Source organism: Zootoca vivipara, chromosome 6 (genome assembly GCF_965207765.1).
Source record: "Zootoca vivipara chromosome 6, rZooViv2.hap1.1, whole genome shotgun sequence".
NCBI classification, from domain to species: Eukaryota; Metazoa; Chordata; class Lepidosauria; order Squamata; family Lacertidae; genus Zootoca; species Zootoca vivipara.
Window position 1 is genome coordinate 1,232,090 of NC_142589.1, and position 16,633 is coordinate 1,248,722.

Here is a 16,633-nt window from a genome sequence, read left to right on the forward strand (position 1 = left end):
AGGGTTGTATTTCCTATCACTGTTACTTCAGCAAGGCAAGTTTCTGAACTGAATGCGCTATCTGAAGCCAAACACCTTCATACGCTGCATCAAGACCAAGTAGTATTATGGAGTGATTCTTCTTTTAGTCTGAAAATCAATACACATTTTCATGGACAGTAAGAGCTCATTCTTCCAACTTTTTGTCCTTCACCTGAACATCCTGCAGAGAAGGCATGGCATTCTCTGGATGTGAAAAGATCTTTGAAGATTCACTTGCATGTACAAAGCCATTTAGACAGTCATTATTTGCATCTTTTCATTCAAATGGATTAGGAAAGAGAGTTTCAAATTCCACTTGGTCTTAGTGACCTGAATAGGGCCTGAATAAATATGCCATATAATGTGTTGCACTTGATGCCACCATATAAAATTACAGTACACTCAGCTACTGGGGCAGGGGCCAAATGATCAGACCTCTGCAGGAGGTTACTACACATTTACAAAGCACTACAAAATGGATTTATATGCCTTGGCTGCAGCACAGACTCCTAGACCAATAGGCAGCTACATGGGCACACTTTTGGACACTCCACCTGAGACCATTTTACATGCACAAGAGAAGGGACTGCTGGTCTTATCTGGAAAATTTCTCTGTGCATGTAATGATAGTCTCTGGGCTGCACTCTATATTTCACAGTGCCAGTTACTGGGGTGTGAGTTTGTCATGGGAACAAACAGTGTTGTATGGTTAGGTTGTTGTTTGTGCAGTTGAATGCTTGTCTGTGTTTTTGTTTCTTTTGTGTTACATTTCTGCTCTTAAGTTTTGTCATGAACAAAAACTAGTGCTACAGAGGGAAAGAGACAATTTACGTAACTGCCTTTGAAACAGTTTGTGTTTATGCCATAAAGCACTAGGGGCAGCTCACATCTCAACTGAGACTATATTTACACGCATAGAGAAATTCCTTTCAGGTAAGACCAATGATCCCATACAGCTGAAAATTCTCTAGTGTTCATCTGTCTGTCCCAAAATTTCTAGTAGTCACAGTGCAGGCATTCAGTGCCTTGTCCAACTGCTTCCTCCACCCTCTAGCATAGCTAATGGGAACAGGAAACTTTTCCATAACACGTACAGACCTTGTGTTGAATACATTGAACAAAAGAGTACAAGCCCCACTGAAGCAAACTCACTTCTGCTGAAAACACAATTGCTTATTCTCATCATTAAGGCTAACTAAAAAGTAATTCTGTACTCAGGCAATCAGAATTCTTCACCAAGAGCAGCTGAATTCTGTAATTGTTCTAAATCCTGCAGATCAATCAAATTTGCAGGTTTCTTTTATTTACTATAATTTTAGCATTGCAAGGGGATATAAACACTACCATGTGATTAACTTGCTGATTTACTTTGATTTCTGAGACATCAGCACATTTTCAAACAATAGGGATAGAAATGTGCATTTTATTAAATCAAACCTGAGATTTTTGGGAAGCTCAGCCCAAGCTTTTTGGCTTTGGAGCTTATTTTTGTTGCTAAAACACAATCATTGCATTGCAGGATTTGGGGTTTTGAGATTGTTGCCGTTTTAGCCAAGGCACTAAGAGCCTTCCAATACCTTGCCATTTTGAGGCACAAGAAGCCAGGAAAGCTGGTAGATATATTTTCTTTTCCTGCAACAGATGCTTAGCTGCCTTTAAGGATTCTTCATTACCTTGCACTCGGCATCAGTTCCAGTGTCATCTGAGTTTGATTCTGGGCTGCAAGTTTCAAAGGGAAGTGAGAAAGAAATGTCATACACAACTTTTTGTCAAAATTTCACATGAGTCACTTTAGGAATTTCAGAGCTGACTTTAACCTATTTGTGCACCTCAAATGCTATTTTGATCCATTTGCCTATTTTTGATCCATCCAGACTATGGCAGCTGCTCAGTAATGTGACAGTCTTTTGGGACCCCCCTGCTGGTCACCCTCCCTTCCTCCCTGCATCTGTACATTTGTTACCTGTACTTAAACGTCAACATTTGGCTGAATCATTTTTTCCTCATTCTCAGATTTGTGATTGTCCGGCGGGAGAAGCTTATCCAAGACCATATGGCAAAGCTGAAACTGAATCTCCGGCCTGTAGTTGTAGATCCAGAATGCCTACGCTGGACTCCTGTCATTGTTTCAAACTCAGTGGTTTCAGAGGATGAAGAAGAAGGAGAAGAAGCTGAAGATGGGGAAAATGAAGAGCAGCAACCACAGCAAAGGGAAAGAGAGGTAGAGGTCAGTGAGGAATAGGTATTTATATATGCATGCAATTGTGGAGTAATTACCAAAGCAGCCACATGTGTGCCCCGTATGGCAGAGGGATGAAAAGGTGCTAAAAGGATGGCTAAAAGCCAGCTGAAGTTGCTCAGGAACGTAATGGGAAAAGTGGATCCCCTTTATCTTTCCATCAAGTCTGTATTAATTTGCCCAACCTCTACATATGCCACATTGGGAGGAATTTTATTTGAAAAGGTGGGGTAGGAACAAATAAACATGAAACTTCGTTATCCTGAGCCAAACCATTATTTATTGTTTAAATTTATATCTAGTACTTTCTCCCAAAGGAGTCCAGGGCAGCAAACAAGAAAACACAAAAACTAACAAAATATTTAGAATGTTAAAAACACCTGGGAACGTTTAAAAACAGCCACGTATCCTCACAGCTAATAATTTCCAGGTTGCTAGAAATAGGAAGAGAGTGCAGTGCAATGATTAGAGTGTTGGACTAGGACCCAGGAGACCAAGGTTCAAGACCCCCACCCCCGGCCATGTAGCTCACTGGATGACCTTGGACCAGTCCTTGCATCTCAGCCTAATCTACCTCACAGGATTGTTCCAGAGATTATATTAGGGGGAGAACCATGTACACCACCTTAAGCTCCTTGGACAAAGGGTGGGATATAAACACATTAGGCTAGAAAATTAAATTAGTATGTTGTAGCCATTAAATACCTGGACAAATGGAAATGTTTTTCAAAACCTCCTGAATGTTGTAAATACCTGGACAAATGGAAATGTTTTTCAAAACCTCCTGAATGTTGTGGAAGGGGTTCCATAAGTGAGGAACCAGTACTGCAGTGATGGCCAAACTTGGCCCTCCAGCTGTTATGGGACTACAATTCCCATCATCTTTGACCACTGGTCCTGTTACCTAGAGATGATGAGATTTGTAGTCCTGAAACAGCTGGAGGGCCAAGTTTGGCCATCACTGCAGTACTGAGAAGGCCCTGCCGTGGGTCAACATCAACCAGGAAGTCCCAAGAAGGGGTGGCACTGTCAAAAGGGCCTGCTTTGATGGTTTTCGGGCCCGAGGCGGTTGGTATTGAGGGAGGCTGTCTTGGGTCTCAAGCCCTTTAGGGTTTGTTTACTGGTACAAATTCAGACTGGTAGCTCACCGGCAGCCAGTGAAGCACATCCAGGACCTATCAAATTGCCCCACTCACCAACCTAGCAACCTTATTCTGCTGTAGCGGCAGCTTCTGGATTGTATTCAATCACTAGAGTATGGGCAACTGAGGTCAGGCTAATAGCTGGCAAACTAGCCTAATTTGGGTGCAATCACTCCTATCTGCAGAAGCCACCTGGCTGGAATCCAGGAATGCTCTTGGACTGCAAAGGACCCGAGAATCACCCACTGTTTAGTCTCAGTATATTGGCCTTCATCTAGCTCAGGCACGTCAAACCTGCGGCCCTCCAGATGTTTTGGACTACAATTCCCATCTTCCCCAACCACTGGTCCTGCTAGCTAGGGATCATGGGAGTTGTAGGCCAAAACATCTGGAGGGCCGCAGGTTTGACATGCCTGATCTAGCTCATCACTTCAGCCAGGCACCAGTCCAACCTCACAGCTTTTGCTGATTTAGATGGAAGGAGGGAGAGGAAGAGAGCTGTGTGATATTAACATATAAATGTTGAATTAGCATATGAGACATAATGGACCCCGTGGGACCCCACAGCTCAGAACTCATGGGGCTGAGCAACATTCCTCTAGTCTTACCTTCTGGTAATGACCCTGCAGGCAGAAGCAGATTTGCTGCAATACAGTGCCTCTAGCTCCCAACCCCCTGATTGGTTTCAAAATGAGACTATGGTCAATGATGGCAAAAGCCATTGAGAGATCAAGGAGAACCAAAAGGGTTGTTCCCACCTCCTGGTCTTTCTCTTCTGATAAAGGCAATCAGTCAGGGCAACTGAGGCTGTTTTAATACTAAAAATGGGCATGAAATCAGTCTGAAATGGGTCTAGATCACCTTTGCCCAGATACCCCTGCCACTTGCTGACTATCACGTTTTTCAGAAATGAAATACTAAAGACTGGGCCGTAGTTTTCTGAAACCACTGGATGCAGGTATTGGGCTTAATTTCCTCACATAGTAAGACATTTATGACTCCTTGGACCCATCCACCCAACATTCTGCTGGATTTTGCCAGCCACGATGGACGGGGGTGAAGAGGGCATGTAATGGTCTGACTACTAGAAGTGTTGTTCCTGTCATCAAGCTGCAACAACTACAAAAGATCTCACAGGCTTTGCTCCTTTCTGCACTCAAGACAGAAGCCTTCCTACTCTGCAACCTGAAATCCTTTAACTGGAGATGATTAGGACTGAATCATGGAACAGTGCATGTACTATTCTTGAATAATGGGCTTAGGTCTGATAATTTGGCTCATCCGAACTTAAACCCCTGGGGTCTATTGCACTCATGAACCCAGTTTCGGAATAAAAATATTCCCTATGTGGCCTATATAGTGACGGGAAATTTATGCAGCTTGGATGGAAAGATGGATAGGATTGTTCAGATGAGGTTTTCCATAGTCATTGGTAGACCTGCATGGGAAGTGTAGAAAAATTGAGGCCAAGGAAGGAGAGCAGAAAACGCAGGGAAGTAGTGGTGGGGCCCAGGAAGAGGGAGTGGGCTTGAGGGTGGAAGTCGGCTAGCTAATGGGGAGGTATGTGGGAGAGGAAAACTGGTGGGGGAATCGGAAGAAAGGAAAGGTGGACATGACCAGGAGTTGTGGAATGAAGGAGAGATCAAGATTTTCCCAATCTTTGGCTGCAGAACCAACTTTCTCAGCAACCTGATGTCTGTAGGAATTAACAGTTGCATGAAAGTCTGAAATAAAATAGTTTGGTTTTCTTCTTTATACCAGGTGATCAAATCTGTATCCTGGGAGAAAAAAGAGAGAGAGTCTTACTTTCCTTTGGAGAGTGAAAAAAAGCCAGACATTGTTTCTCCAGCCAATTCTGTGCGGCCAAACAAACAAAGTCTTCCCCTTGCTGGTCTTCCTGCAAACAACCAGATTCCACGGAGGGGCCGTCGGAAGAACAAACAGCCACGGGAGTCCTTTGCAGAGAAGGATTTGAAACTGCTTTTAGAGGAGAAGTCAGCCATGGCCAGGGGAGGTCGCTGTGGGGAGTGTCAGGAAAAGGCAGCTGCAGCTGCTGCCGCTGCCGCTGCTGCTGCTGCTTCCCGAGAGAGATTTGGGGAGACTGAAGAGAGAACCACTTCCTCCCAGGGACAGTGTGGCAAATGTGAGGAAAAGTCCCCGGCTCCCCGGGGACACTTTGGCAAAGATGAGGAAAAGTCCCCCATCTCCCATGGGCAGTATGGCAAAGGGGAGAAGCCCTCGGTGACTCAGAGGAGATACAGCGAAGGCATGGAAGTGTGGAGAGGGCAGCTTAAGACCCACGAGCCCCTCAAAGGCAGACTCTCCAAGGAGTGCGACCGAATACCCCAGCAACACCGCGAGGGTGAGAGGACACTGCCGAGGCACTTCAGTGAAAGCAGTGAAGAGGAGGGGGAGGAGCCTGTCAGCCCCTGCTCCACCTCCCCACCAGTTCTCACCAAACCCACCTTGAAGCGAAAGGTGTGTCTTTCTCCCTTTCTGTCTGCTTAGCAGCTCCACACAACTCAGAGTTTTTCTCCTTGTAGCTCCACATTGAACCCTTTTGCCCGTGTTAGCTTCTGCTTGCCTGTTGAATCTCTCTCATTCCTTGGATAGGTTCCTTAAAAGCTATTGAGTCTGTAGCAGGGGTCAGCAACCTTTTTCAGCCACCATCCCTCAGACCATGGGGTGGGCCGGACTTTTTTTTTGAGGGGGGGGGGAATTAATGAATTCCTATGCCCCATAAATAACCCAGAGATGCATTTTAAATAAAAAGACACATTCTACTCATGTAAATACATGCTGATTCCCGGACCATCTGTGGGCCGGATTGAGAAGGCGATTGTGCCGCATCCGGCCCACAGGCCTTAGGTTGCCTACCCCTGGTTTGTAGGCTTTATGTGCTATGCGTAAGAAGGTGATCATATTCAGGACTGTGTATGCTTTTAATAATAATAAGCCCAGAAAAACTTAATTTTGTAATTTAGTTTTTTGCAAATTTACTGTTTTATAAGTAGCAGTTCAGGGAGGGAACTTTCAACCCCCCCCCCCATTTTGCAAGTTAAGGGAGTGACGTCTCACTCACAACCATTGGGACTCTTATCCAACGGGTCTTCTGGCTTCTGAGATTTTTATCTTTATGCCAGGGAAATGCAGTAGGTTTAGGCTTTGAAAGAGGGCCCTGGGGGGCCCTAGGATATTGAGGACTTCTCTCTATGGGCAGAGAATGTCTCCAGAGGCCTCTTCGTTGCAGCTACAGTTAGTTCTCTACTCTCCGTATTTTGATGGTAGGTGCAGTGGGGGGCCTGGCATGCCCTTGACACGGGTGGGGGGGGGGGTAGGGGCGGAATATGCCAGTCCTGAAACTGGAGTACTTACATGTTCTCCAGTCGCCTCCCCTCCTTCCTGTCCTGGCCAATGTGAACCCATAGGAAATGACAATGCCCCCTACCCGGATGTCTCCTCTCCCCATGCTATAGAGCTTCTCTCTCTGTTAGTTTCCCACTTTCAGTGGGAAACATGCCTCACTGAGTTGTGCTGTATGTAACCATCTGTCACTTGGTTGTGGTTGTTTGTGCAGAAGCCCATTCCCCGGAAGAGGCGGGTCCGCAAGCGCAAATATCACAACAGCAGCGTTGTGACAGAAACCATCTCTGAAACGACTGAGGTCCTGGATGAGCCTTTTGAGGACTCCGATTCTGAAAGGCCCATGCCTCAACTGGAGCCCACCTTTGAGATGGAGGATGAGGAGGACGAGGAAGAAAGTGAGCTGTTCCCGAGGGGATATCTTCGCCGCCTCTCTCCCCAAGGCTCCCTCAGGCACAGGCCCTCCTCAAAGAGAGGATCTCAGGGTGGAGAGGAGTCTGATGATGCCACTGGTAGGTTTCTCAAGAAAAGCTGTCAGTGGGTGCTTCAGTGCAGTGTAACTTGCTATAAGAAAGGTAGCTAACTGCTCCCTCCCTGCACTCAGTGCCCATATGAAACATGCAAGATTGCCCAGTCCCAGGAATACGTGACTTTTCCTGTATAGGAGTTATGCAGTGTGTGGCCCTGGCTAGAGCATTCGCTCCATCCCTCTCTGCCACCAGCTGCCCTACAGCATGTTGAAGGGCAGAAATGCTCTCGTGTGGTTGGACTGAGGAGGAGCTGTGGAGACCAGTTGGAAGCTGCGAAGGGGCAGCAGGAAAAGGGGTTGCAGGATCGCCAGAGATGTGACAACTAGGGAAGAAAATGTGGGGAGAGCATGGATGTGGGAAAAGACAAAGGGCAAGAGCTACCAGAGCCCTTGGACCAAGGGCAATCTGTCACACACACACACACACACACACACACACACATACACACACACAGGTTCTTGGGCTTCCACCAGCCAGTATGGCCATGAGTGTTGCAGGCTAAAACATCCGGAGCGCCACAGGTTCCCCGTTCCTGCCTTGGGTGGCAATGAAACTTCTATTGAAAGGGATGAGGGCAAAGGCCAAGCCCCAGGGGGCCAGCTGGTGACATACAAGTTGCTTAAGGAACTGGGATGAACTCCATGGCCTACTGGTAGGGGTGGGGTGGGGGAATTCAACAACAACAATGAGCAAGCTTACCAGGGCAGGCATCTGTTGTCCCTCCTTTCACCTGGTGGTAAGAAAGTAGAAGGTAAAGCACCCACTTCCATCACATAGCCTGTTAGTTTCAGTGTGGTTCATTTAGTGAGATCAGTCACTGCAAAGCAGAAGCACGGGCATTTTGAGTCCTGTAGTCAGCATATATATGCCACATGAACCAAAGGCTCTCAGCAACCAGATACCATCTCCGACTGGCCTAGTTTTTGTGCAGGTGCTGCATATAAAAGCTCTTTTAATGTTTTGTTTATATCCATGATGAAAACAAGGCATTTTATCAGAATCATTCTTTATAGCAATCATTTCCAGTATTTCAGTCAAAAGCTTACTCCTAAGGGGTACACAGAATGGACTGCACAGTACATAATGTACAGTGTCCGCTGCATGGGCTTTAGATTCCCCAAGACTAGATTTACAGGAATCTCTTTAAGTACCTTCTTTCTAGATTAGCTGAATGCCTTTTCTGGAATCAAAGAGCTGGAAAAGCATTCCTCAGAGAACAGAATATAAGATCATAAAACTAAGTTACATAATAGAAAGCAGTATCATTGAGGATGTTCTGTGTCTGATCCTTTATCTGCAACCCTCCATTCATCTGTTACCAAGCCATTATAAGACAGTAGCAGTCCACATTTCTTCATCTAATAGGCATTTGTTCAGTTCCATAAGAACCGGAATTAGTTCATTCTTCACCCTCCTGCCATTCTCCTTTTGCCGTCGATGACATGGTGGGAAAAGTTCATGCTAGGCTGTAGCTTCTTAACCTTCTCCAAAGTGCTTTTGCATCTAGCCTTGAATTTAGACTATTAAGCTGCATTTAACTTTTAAGAGGTTAAACAGCAGTCACTAAGCCCAGATGTCCCTGTTCTGTTAAGTGTAGTTTTGTAGTAATCTGTTAAGCAGATGGTTATGCTCTCTACATGTGAATGAGTCAATTACTGTAAAATACTTGGCTATAATGCTCTATTACCTTTTTTCAAAACTGCAGTACAAAACATTTGAATCTGCTCCCACTGATTCCTCCTCCTTCCAGTAGAGCAGCCTTTTTCATCCTTGGGTTCCTAGGTGTTTTGGGGTTACCACTTCCCTCATTCCTGACTGTTGCTTCTGCTGGCTATGGATGATGGGAGTTGTAGTCCAACAATATCTGTGCGCCCAAGGTTGAGAGAGGCTAGTATGCCACATGGGAGCAGCTGTTGGCAAGATAGATGCTGTGGATTGAATTAGGAAGATTGAGGTGTGTGGAAGATCCTACCTTGCAGAGGCTTTTGGCTCCAACTGACCCTCTTACCACAATCCACAAGGAAATGATCCTCTTGTGCAAAGCTATGAATTATTCTTTCAGTTCTTCTCTATCCCACTCCCCCCCCACCCCCCAAATTGTATAGCCATACTTGCCCCCCTGGGCTGCTGGTTAATGCACTGTGAACATGGGAAAGGGGCTGTATCAGGGGGGGGGGGCTGAGCTCTAAAGTATGAAAAGGCCTTTCTGCAGTGTGCACACTGTGTGTCCCTGTGGTGCCCTGTGCCTTTGTGTAGTTTTGCAGCTCGCTTCTAGTCCCAGCCACAGCACAGCTGTGCAAGAGGCCACCAGGAGTGCAGCCTCAGCCTGGCTCACAGGTACCCCTACTGCTGTCTAAGAGTGCCGCAGGCTCCGGCTAGTTCTATCACAGTTGTTACTACACCCCTGTGCCACAGAGCTGGGAAGTCGTACATCTCAAAGCTGGAAAAGGTTGGGCAATCTTTGCAAATGCCATGGCACAAGCTGTAGTTGGTGGCTGCGAATATGTTCATTTCATTAGATTATATATACACCGCTTAATACAACAAAGTCTCCAAGTGGAACACACAAATTGCAATAATAAAATCACAACCCAAATGTCTGTACATGATATTTAAACACCATAACAATCCCGTAAAACATTAAGCAAAACCTTAAAGCAGAAATACTGAAATGGTGCCTATAGGCTGCTACAAGTGCTGCAAAGAAAAGACATAGTGACCCACAGCTCTGAAGAGTCAGTGACAGCGGTGGGCTGGATGGAGAAAATTCCTTCTGTCAAGGCAGCTTCATTTGTTCATTGCATTATCTACAAACTCAAGGAGTGATTTTCTGCCTGTCCTTTAAATAGCAGGCTCTTCCCATGAAAAGCTGAGCAGCAGAAATAGTTCTTATTTTAGGAGATAATAGTTGCAGCCAGCCAGTGTCCATGTGCTCCTTCTCCACCAGCCCATTGGCTTGCTTCATCTCCCACTTGATTGACATCTCACTGGCCAGCATCTCTTGCTCTGGCTGCTCACCTTTGGTTGAGAGCCCTTTGGGCTTGTGCCCTTTCAAGGCTTGAGGTGTAAATGCAATAACTGGGAAGGTGGGAGAGAAAGAAAGCAGTTTCAGGTCAGGAGACCCATCTGAATCTCCTTCCTCTAACACACCAGCCCCACCCTCCAATAGATGTGCAGTTTGTTCTTTAGGTAGGGCTACAAGGTTTAATTAGTAGACTATAGCAGACTAAATCTTCAGTCAGTCAGCTGTGGGGGCAACAATTGAGTGCAAAAGGCAGCTTGAAATACAGTATTTATTTTAGATATGGAGTGGTAACTTGCTTAATTGCACATTACCTTGAACTTCCTGTAACATCTTAGAGAAGCAGCTCTATAGAGCTTTTGGCAGTATGTAATATTAACAGGCAGTGGCACTGTGGGTTAAACCACAGAGCCTAGGGCTTGCCGATCAGAAGGTCGGCGGTTCGAATCCCCGCGACGGGGTGAGCTCCCGTTGCTCGGTCCCAGCTCCTGCCAACCTAGCAGTCGAAAGCATGTCAAAGTGCAAGTAGATAAACAGGTACCGCTCCAAGCGGGAAGGTAAACGGCGTTTCCGTGTGCTGCTCTGGTTTGCCAGAAGCTGCTTTGTCATGTTGGCCACATGACCCGGAAGCTGTACACCTGCTCCCTCGGCCAATAACACGAGATGCGCGCCGCAACCCCAGAGTCGGTCACGACTGGACCTAATGGTCAGGGGTCCCTTTACCTTTACCTTTAATACTAACAGGCAGGTGGTTAATCAACCACAGATATTTCAGCTGCAAGCCCTAGTGGGGACTTGGGACAAGAGGTCCAGCTGCTTAACCTTTCCCCCCTCCTTTTCCCTCCTCTTTAGGCTCTCCTACCTTGAAACCAGTCTCGGTGCTGAGAAAATGTGAAGCGAAAGATTCCCCACTCCAGCCAGACACTTCCACCCCCCTGAAGAAGAAGAAGGGCTGGCCCAAGGGCAAAAGCCGCAAGCCCATCCACTGGAAGAAGAGGCCTGGCCGCAAGCCAGGCTTCAAGCTGAAGAGAGGGAAGGTCTTGGCAGCTGCCACTGAAGAGGCAGCTGACCCCACGGAAGCTGCTTTGAAACCAGGTCGCAAACCAAAAGTGCAGGAGAAGGAAGAGCCTGTTGAGCAGAAGGAAGAGCTTCTGCATGTTGTAGAGGAAAGGAAAGAAGAAGAGGAGGAGGAGGAAGAAGAAGAGGAGGAAGAAGAAGGGCCTCCAGAAGTTGGGGACCTGGGAGAGGAAGAGGAAGGTGCAGCTGCCAGTGAAGCAAGAGGGGCTTCTCCCTTAGGCAGCAGCAACAGCAGCGGCAACAGCAGCCCAGCAGCAGAAGTTAAGGAACCTGACCTGGAGGAAGAGGTGGAGAAGCCCCAGAGCCTCGGAGAGCAGAGGCAGTCGGAAGAAGAGCAGCCGGAGATGGAAGAACCTGAGCGTGAGGAGGAGGAAGAGGAGGAGGAAGTGGCAGCTGTGGCAAACCAGAATGAAGACCACGATGCAGATGACGAAGAAGATGATGGGCAGGTGGAGCCTGCCAAGAAGAATGAACTGGAGGAGCAGGCAGCAACAGAGGGACTAAAGGAAGAGCCTGACGCTCAGGAGCCTTTTTTAGAAACAAGCACACAGGACAGCAGAGAAGAGGATGTCAAGAACAAGAGTGCGGGAGAGGCAGATTCTGAGGAGGAGCAAGCCTCCCATGAGACATCGGTGGGATCAGATCCTGTTCCTGGTTCCGAAGATGACCAAGAGGAAGAGCAGCATGCTAAGGAAAGATTAATTGAGCTGAAGGAAGAGGAACCAATCCCTCACAGCGAACTGGATCTTGAAACCGTCCAAGCAGTGCAGTCCTTGACGCAGGAGGAGGAGAACAATGAGCACGACGTAGCCTACCAGGATTGCGAGGAGACCCTGGCGGCTTGTCAGAACCTGCAGAGCTACACCCAAGCGGAAGAGGATCCTCAGATGTCTATGGTTGAGGACTGCCAGGCCTCGGAACATAACAGCCCCATCTCCTCTGTCCAGTCTCACCCTAGCCAGTCGGTGCGCTCCGTCAGTAGCCCCAGCGTGCCCAGTGCCCTGGAGAGCGGCTACACCCAGATAAGCCCCGAGCAAGGTTCTCTCTCCGCCCCTTCTATGCAGAACATGGAGACCAGCCCCATGATGGATGTGCCTTCCGTATCGGACCATTCTCAGCAGGTGGTGGACAGTGGCTTCAGTGACCTCGGCAGCATCGAGAGCACAACAGAGAACTACGAGAACCCCAGCAGCTACGACTCGACCATGGGGGGCAGCATCTGTGGTAACAACTCTTCTCAGAGCAGCTGCTCCTACGGCGGCCTGTCCTCCTCCAGCAGCCTCACCCAGAACAGTTGCGTCGTTACCCAGCAAATAGCCAGCATGGGCAACAGCTGCAGCATGATGCCCCAGGGCAGCGTCCAGCCTGCCACAAACTGCAATATCAAGTCCCCCCAGAGCTGCGTGGTTGAAAGGCCTCCGAGTAACCAGCAGCCGGCGGCACAGCCCCCCCAGCCCCAGCAGCCCCAGCAGCCCCAGCAGCCCCCTCCTCCAGCACAGCAGCAGCAGCAGCCTTCCTTGTCCCAGTGTAGCATGAACAATAGCTTCACTCCAGCCCCCATGATCATGGAAATCCCGGAATCCGGCAGCACGGGCAACATCAGCATCTACGAGAGGATTCCTGGGGATTTTGGTGCCGGTGGCTACTCCCAGCCCTCGGCCACCTTCAGCCTAGCCAAGTTGCAGCAGCTGACCAACACCATAATGGACCCTCATGCCATGCCTTACAGCCATTCCCCCGCTGTGACTTCCTATGCAACCAGCGTGTCTTTGTCCAACACTGGCCTGGCGCAGCTGGCTCCGTCTCACCCATTGGCCGGGACGCCCCAAGCACAAGCCACCATGACACCCCCTCCCAACTTGGCGTCCACCACCATGAACCTCGCTTCGCCCCTCCTCCAGTGCAACATGTCCACCACCAACATCGGCATCCCCCACACCCAGAGGCTGCAGGGGCAGATGCCCGTCAAGGGGCACATCTCCATCCGCTCCAAGTCGGCACCCCTGCCCTCAGCGGCTGCTCACCAGCAGCAGCTCTACGGGCGCAGCCCCCCTGCGGTTGCCATGCAGGCTGGCCCCCGAACGCTGGCTGTCCAGCGCGGCATGAACATGGGGGTGAACCTGATGCCCACCGCCCCTTACAACGTCAACTCCATGAATATGAACACCCTGAATGCTATGAACAGCTACCGGATGACCCAGCCCATGATGAACAGCAGCTACCATAGCAACCCTGCCTACATGAACCAGACAGCCCAGTATCCTATGCAGATGCAAATGGGAATGATGGGGAGCCAGGCCTATCCCCAGCAGCCTATGCAGCCAAACCCTCATGGGAATATGATGTACACTGGCCCCTCTCATCACAGCTACATGAATGCTGCTGGGGTCCCCAAGCAGTCTCTCAACGGACCCTACATGAGAAGATGAGCAAGATAAACTTGCCGTCTTTCAAGAACTCAATGAAATCTCTCTATAAATAAAGGAACCTTTTATACTGACAAACCAGAGACAATGGACCTTTTTCCAGTTAAATATTGCTGTAGATCTTAGATGGGGTTTTGTTCCCTTTGGGTTTATTTTATTTTATTTTTAGGGGGCCTGGTCTTTATTCTTTTCATGTTTTGTGGGGTTCTTTTGGTTTGGGTCTTTGTTTTCCCTTCATGATCCTGAAACACTTCACAGTGCAAATCCATTTTTAAAATGGGGTTTGGGTTTACTTTTATTTTTTTTCAGGGAGGGAATTGAAAATGTGCACAAAACCGTTCTGTAATTTAACAAAGAGTCTTACTTTGCTGACCATCTGGGCAGAGTGTTCAAAACTGTCATATTATCTCATTTTCAGCCGCCATATTCTTTCTCCTTTTCCATTTGTCCCTTGTGCACAGCTCCTAAGATGGTGCCATCTCTAAAGGTCAGATCCTTCCCACCCTCCCCTAGCTTCTCTTTCCTACTTCAGGCCCAACAGCAGGCTTTGAGGTGGCGGCTTAAGGATGGGATAATAGAGCCCAAGGCAAACTTTCTGGTCCTCTTCTGCCACCCCTCCAGAAATAGGAACTCTGAGTGGTTTATTCTCCTCTGTCCCCATCTTTCTCTCTCTGAACTAAAGTACAGTTTAAATGTAACTTCAAAAGTGCGCCCATTGCCTTGGCCTAGCAGCAGCATCTTGAGAGCAAGCTAAGTGCAGCCGGGAAGCGGGGCGGGGGGAGGTTAGGGAGATGGGATGCTCAGTGAGCCCTGCAGCTGGAAATCTGGCATGTGAATCTTGGGACACAACTCTGCTTATGGACTGAGATTCTGAAGGTTCTTGCACACATTTCAATGGCTGTCAAGAGCCTGCCACCTTCTTCCCTGGCTGGCCTGTTGCCAGCACTGCTGAGCGTAGGCCTCTTTGCCCCGAGGTGCATCGTAGGGCTCTAGCAGCTTGCAGAGGGTCACTCTTGGGTGTTCCTTCAGCTGTGTGCATCTGGGGGGCCAGAGGAGGGAAGGCGAGGGAGACAGGACAGGAGGGCAGGGCAAGTCCGTGCAGTGCAATCCATCCCGTCATCCTGTGAAGAGATGCCACACCTGGGGGCACACCATCAACTAACGATAAGGAGGGGGACATGTAGCTTATCCTTCTAATGTAAAGTTCTCTGTATATTCCTGTAGAGCTACAGACGCACTTAGATTGACTTAGATGTGTAAAGAATTTTTTTTCAAAGAAACCTGAAAGGCAGTTGTGGAGGGGGGAGGGGGGTTCAACTGCACTAAAATGGACTTCCTCTATACTGTTGAGTATAAAAGCAGAATCCCAGGGGCTTCCAGCCCTCATTTTCTCTTAGTTCTTCAGCATGTGTACAAGGCTGTGTAGGATCCTTGTCCCTGTATATATCTATGAATCCAGGCTCACCTCATCTGTGTCGAAAGACGTCTCGGGCTGCCCTCTCCTTCCTTCCTTCCTTCCCTGGTCATCTGAGCTGGCATTGCTTCCTGGTTGCAGGGGGGCAGGGTGTTTTCGGGGTGTCAAAAGCAAAGCTGTTGGCACAAGGGCCATGTAATTTTATTATTATTTTTTGTCTGCTGTTAACCTTTTTTGGTTTTGGGTTTTTTGTATGGTTTTTAAAAATCAATTGGGCAGCTCCCTCTTTTCCACAAACCTTTGTGACTGTAGAACTATTGTAGAGAACCCAATGTTCTTTTCTATATTATAAAAAAAATCTGACACAGTAATATTGGTACCTGTCACCCCCCCTTCTGTTTAAGAAATAATGATAATAATGATAATGATAATAATAATAATAATAATGTATTTTTAGCAAAATAAACTTGGTAATCTTCTAAAAGAAATTTAAAAAAAACTCACTGTTAGTGACTTTGATGCCTTTTAAAAAAAAGAGCTTTTTCATTTCATTCCATCTTTAAAATTTTTTATCTTTGTTGTAGAATATTAAAGACTATTTTAAGAAAGATGAAAATTCTCTTTAAAGAGATCTCTAGAGTGTGTGACTAGAGTTCCAGATGCCTCTAAAGCCGCATGTACAAAATGAAGCCGCGTCTATTCCTGTCTGTTTATATTTGCTTTTCCTGTTTTGTAACTTCTTTGTACTTTGTTCTTGGTGACTTGTAAGCTTAAAAAGGGGAAGGGGTGCCTGGATGATAAACCCTTTGTAATTCTCCATGTCATGCGCTCCTGGGCCGGCCGGCCTCCCTTCCTCTCCTTGTATGTAATATCACTTTTTCCCTCCCCCCTTTCTAGCAAGTACTTTCAAAAGAACTCTGTACATTTTAACATAAAAAAATAAATTATGTTGAGCCATTTTGGATGTCTGGTTTTGCACATCAAATTTTTCTTCCTCTGAAACGTTGGAGAGCCAAGGGTCTCTCTTTGGATACTTAGCATGCAGGATGGACACTGTGTGTGTGCTAGGTTTATCAGTGGGGAAAACTCTAGACATGCTACGGTATCACCCCCAAATGCTCAGGCGGCAATGAATGGAAGAGAGCATACTTTGAACAGCGCCAAAGCTGAATGTTTTTCCTATCTGACCAGAGCTCCCTGTGAAGAGAGAATGGTTGGTAAGCCACCCTGGGAATTGTAGTTCCATGAGTGGGGAGGGGAATAGGGATCTCCTATCCACTCTTAGCACATACAGCAAACTGCAGCTCCCATAATTCTTTGAGGGAAGCCATAAGTTGGTATCCTAGTAGTTTAAATGCACTGTGTGAATGTGGCCTAACTGTTCCCCTCAAAGCACCAA

The 16,633-nt window shown here is 47.5% G+C and overlaps 1 protein-coding gene across 3 annotated transcripts in view; it reads left to right on the plus strand.

The window, feature by feature from the left end:
* KAT6A (lysine acetyltransferase 6A) overlaps window positions 1-16,193 on the plus strand; it is a 73,461-nt gene extending 57,268 nt beyond the window's left edge. For 2 of the 3 annotated variants that reach the window (XM_035117427.3, XM_088671377.1), the window contains 4 exons: window positions 2,035-2,248; window positions 5,164-5,880; window positions 6,980-7,277; window positions 11,170-16,193. In XM_035117427.3, coding sequence (XP_034973318.1) covers window positions 2,035-2,248; window positions 5,164-5,880; window positions 6,980-7,277; window positions 11,170-13,823 — 3,883 coding nt within the window. In that variant the 3' untranslated portion in view covers window positions 13,824-16,193. The remainder of the gene's footprint in view (window positions 1-2,034; window positions 2,249-5,163; window positions 5,881-6,979; window positions 7,278-11,169) is intronic. The other variant, XM_060276428.2, reaches the window with a different exon arrangement.
* Window positions 16,194-16,633: the final 440 nt, after the last annotated feature.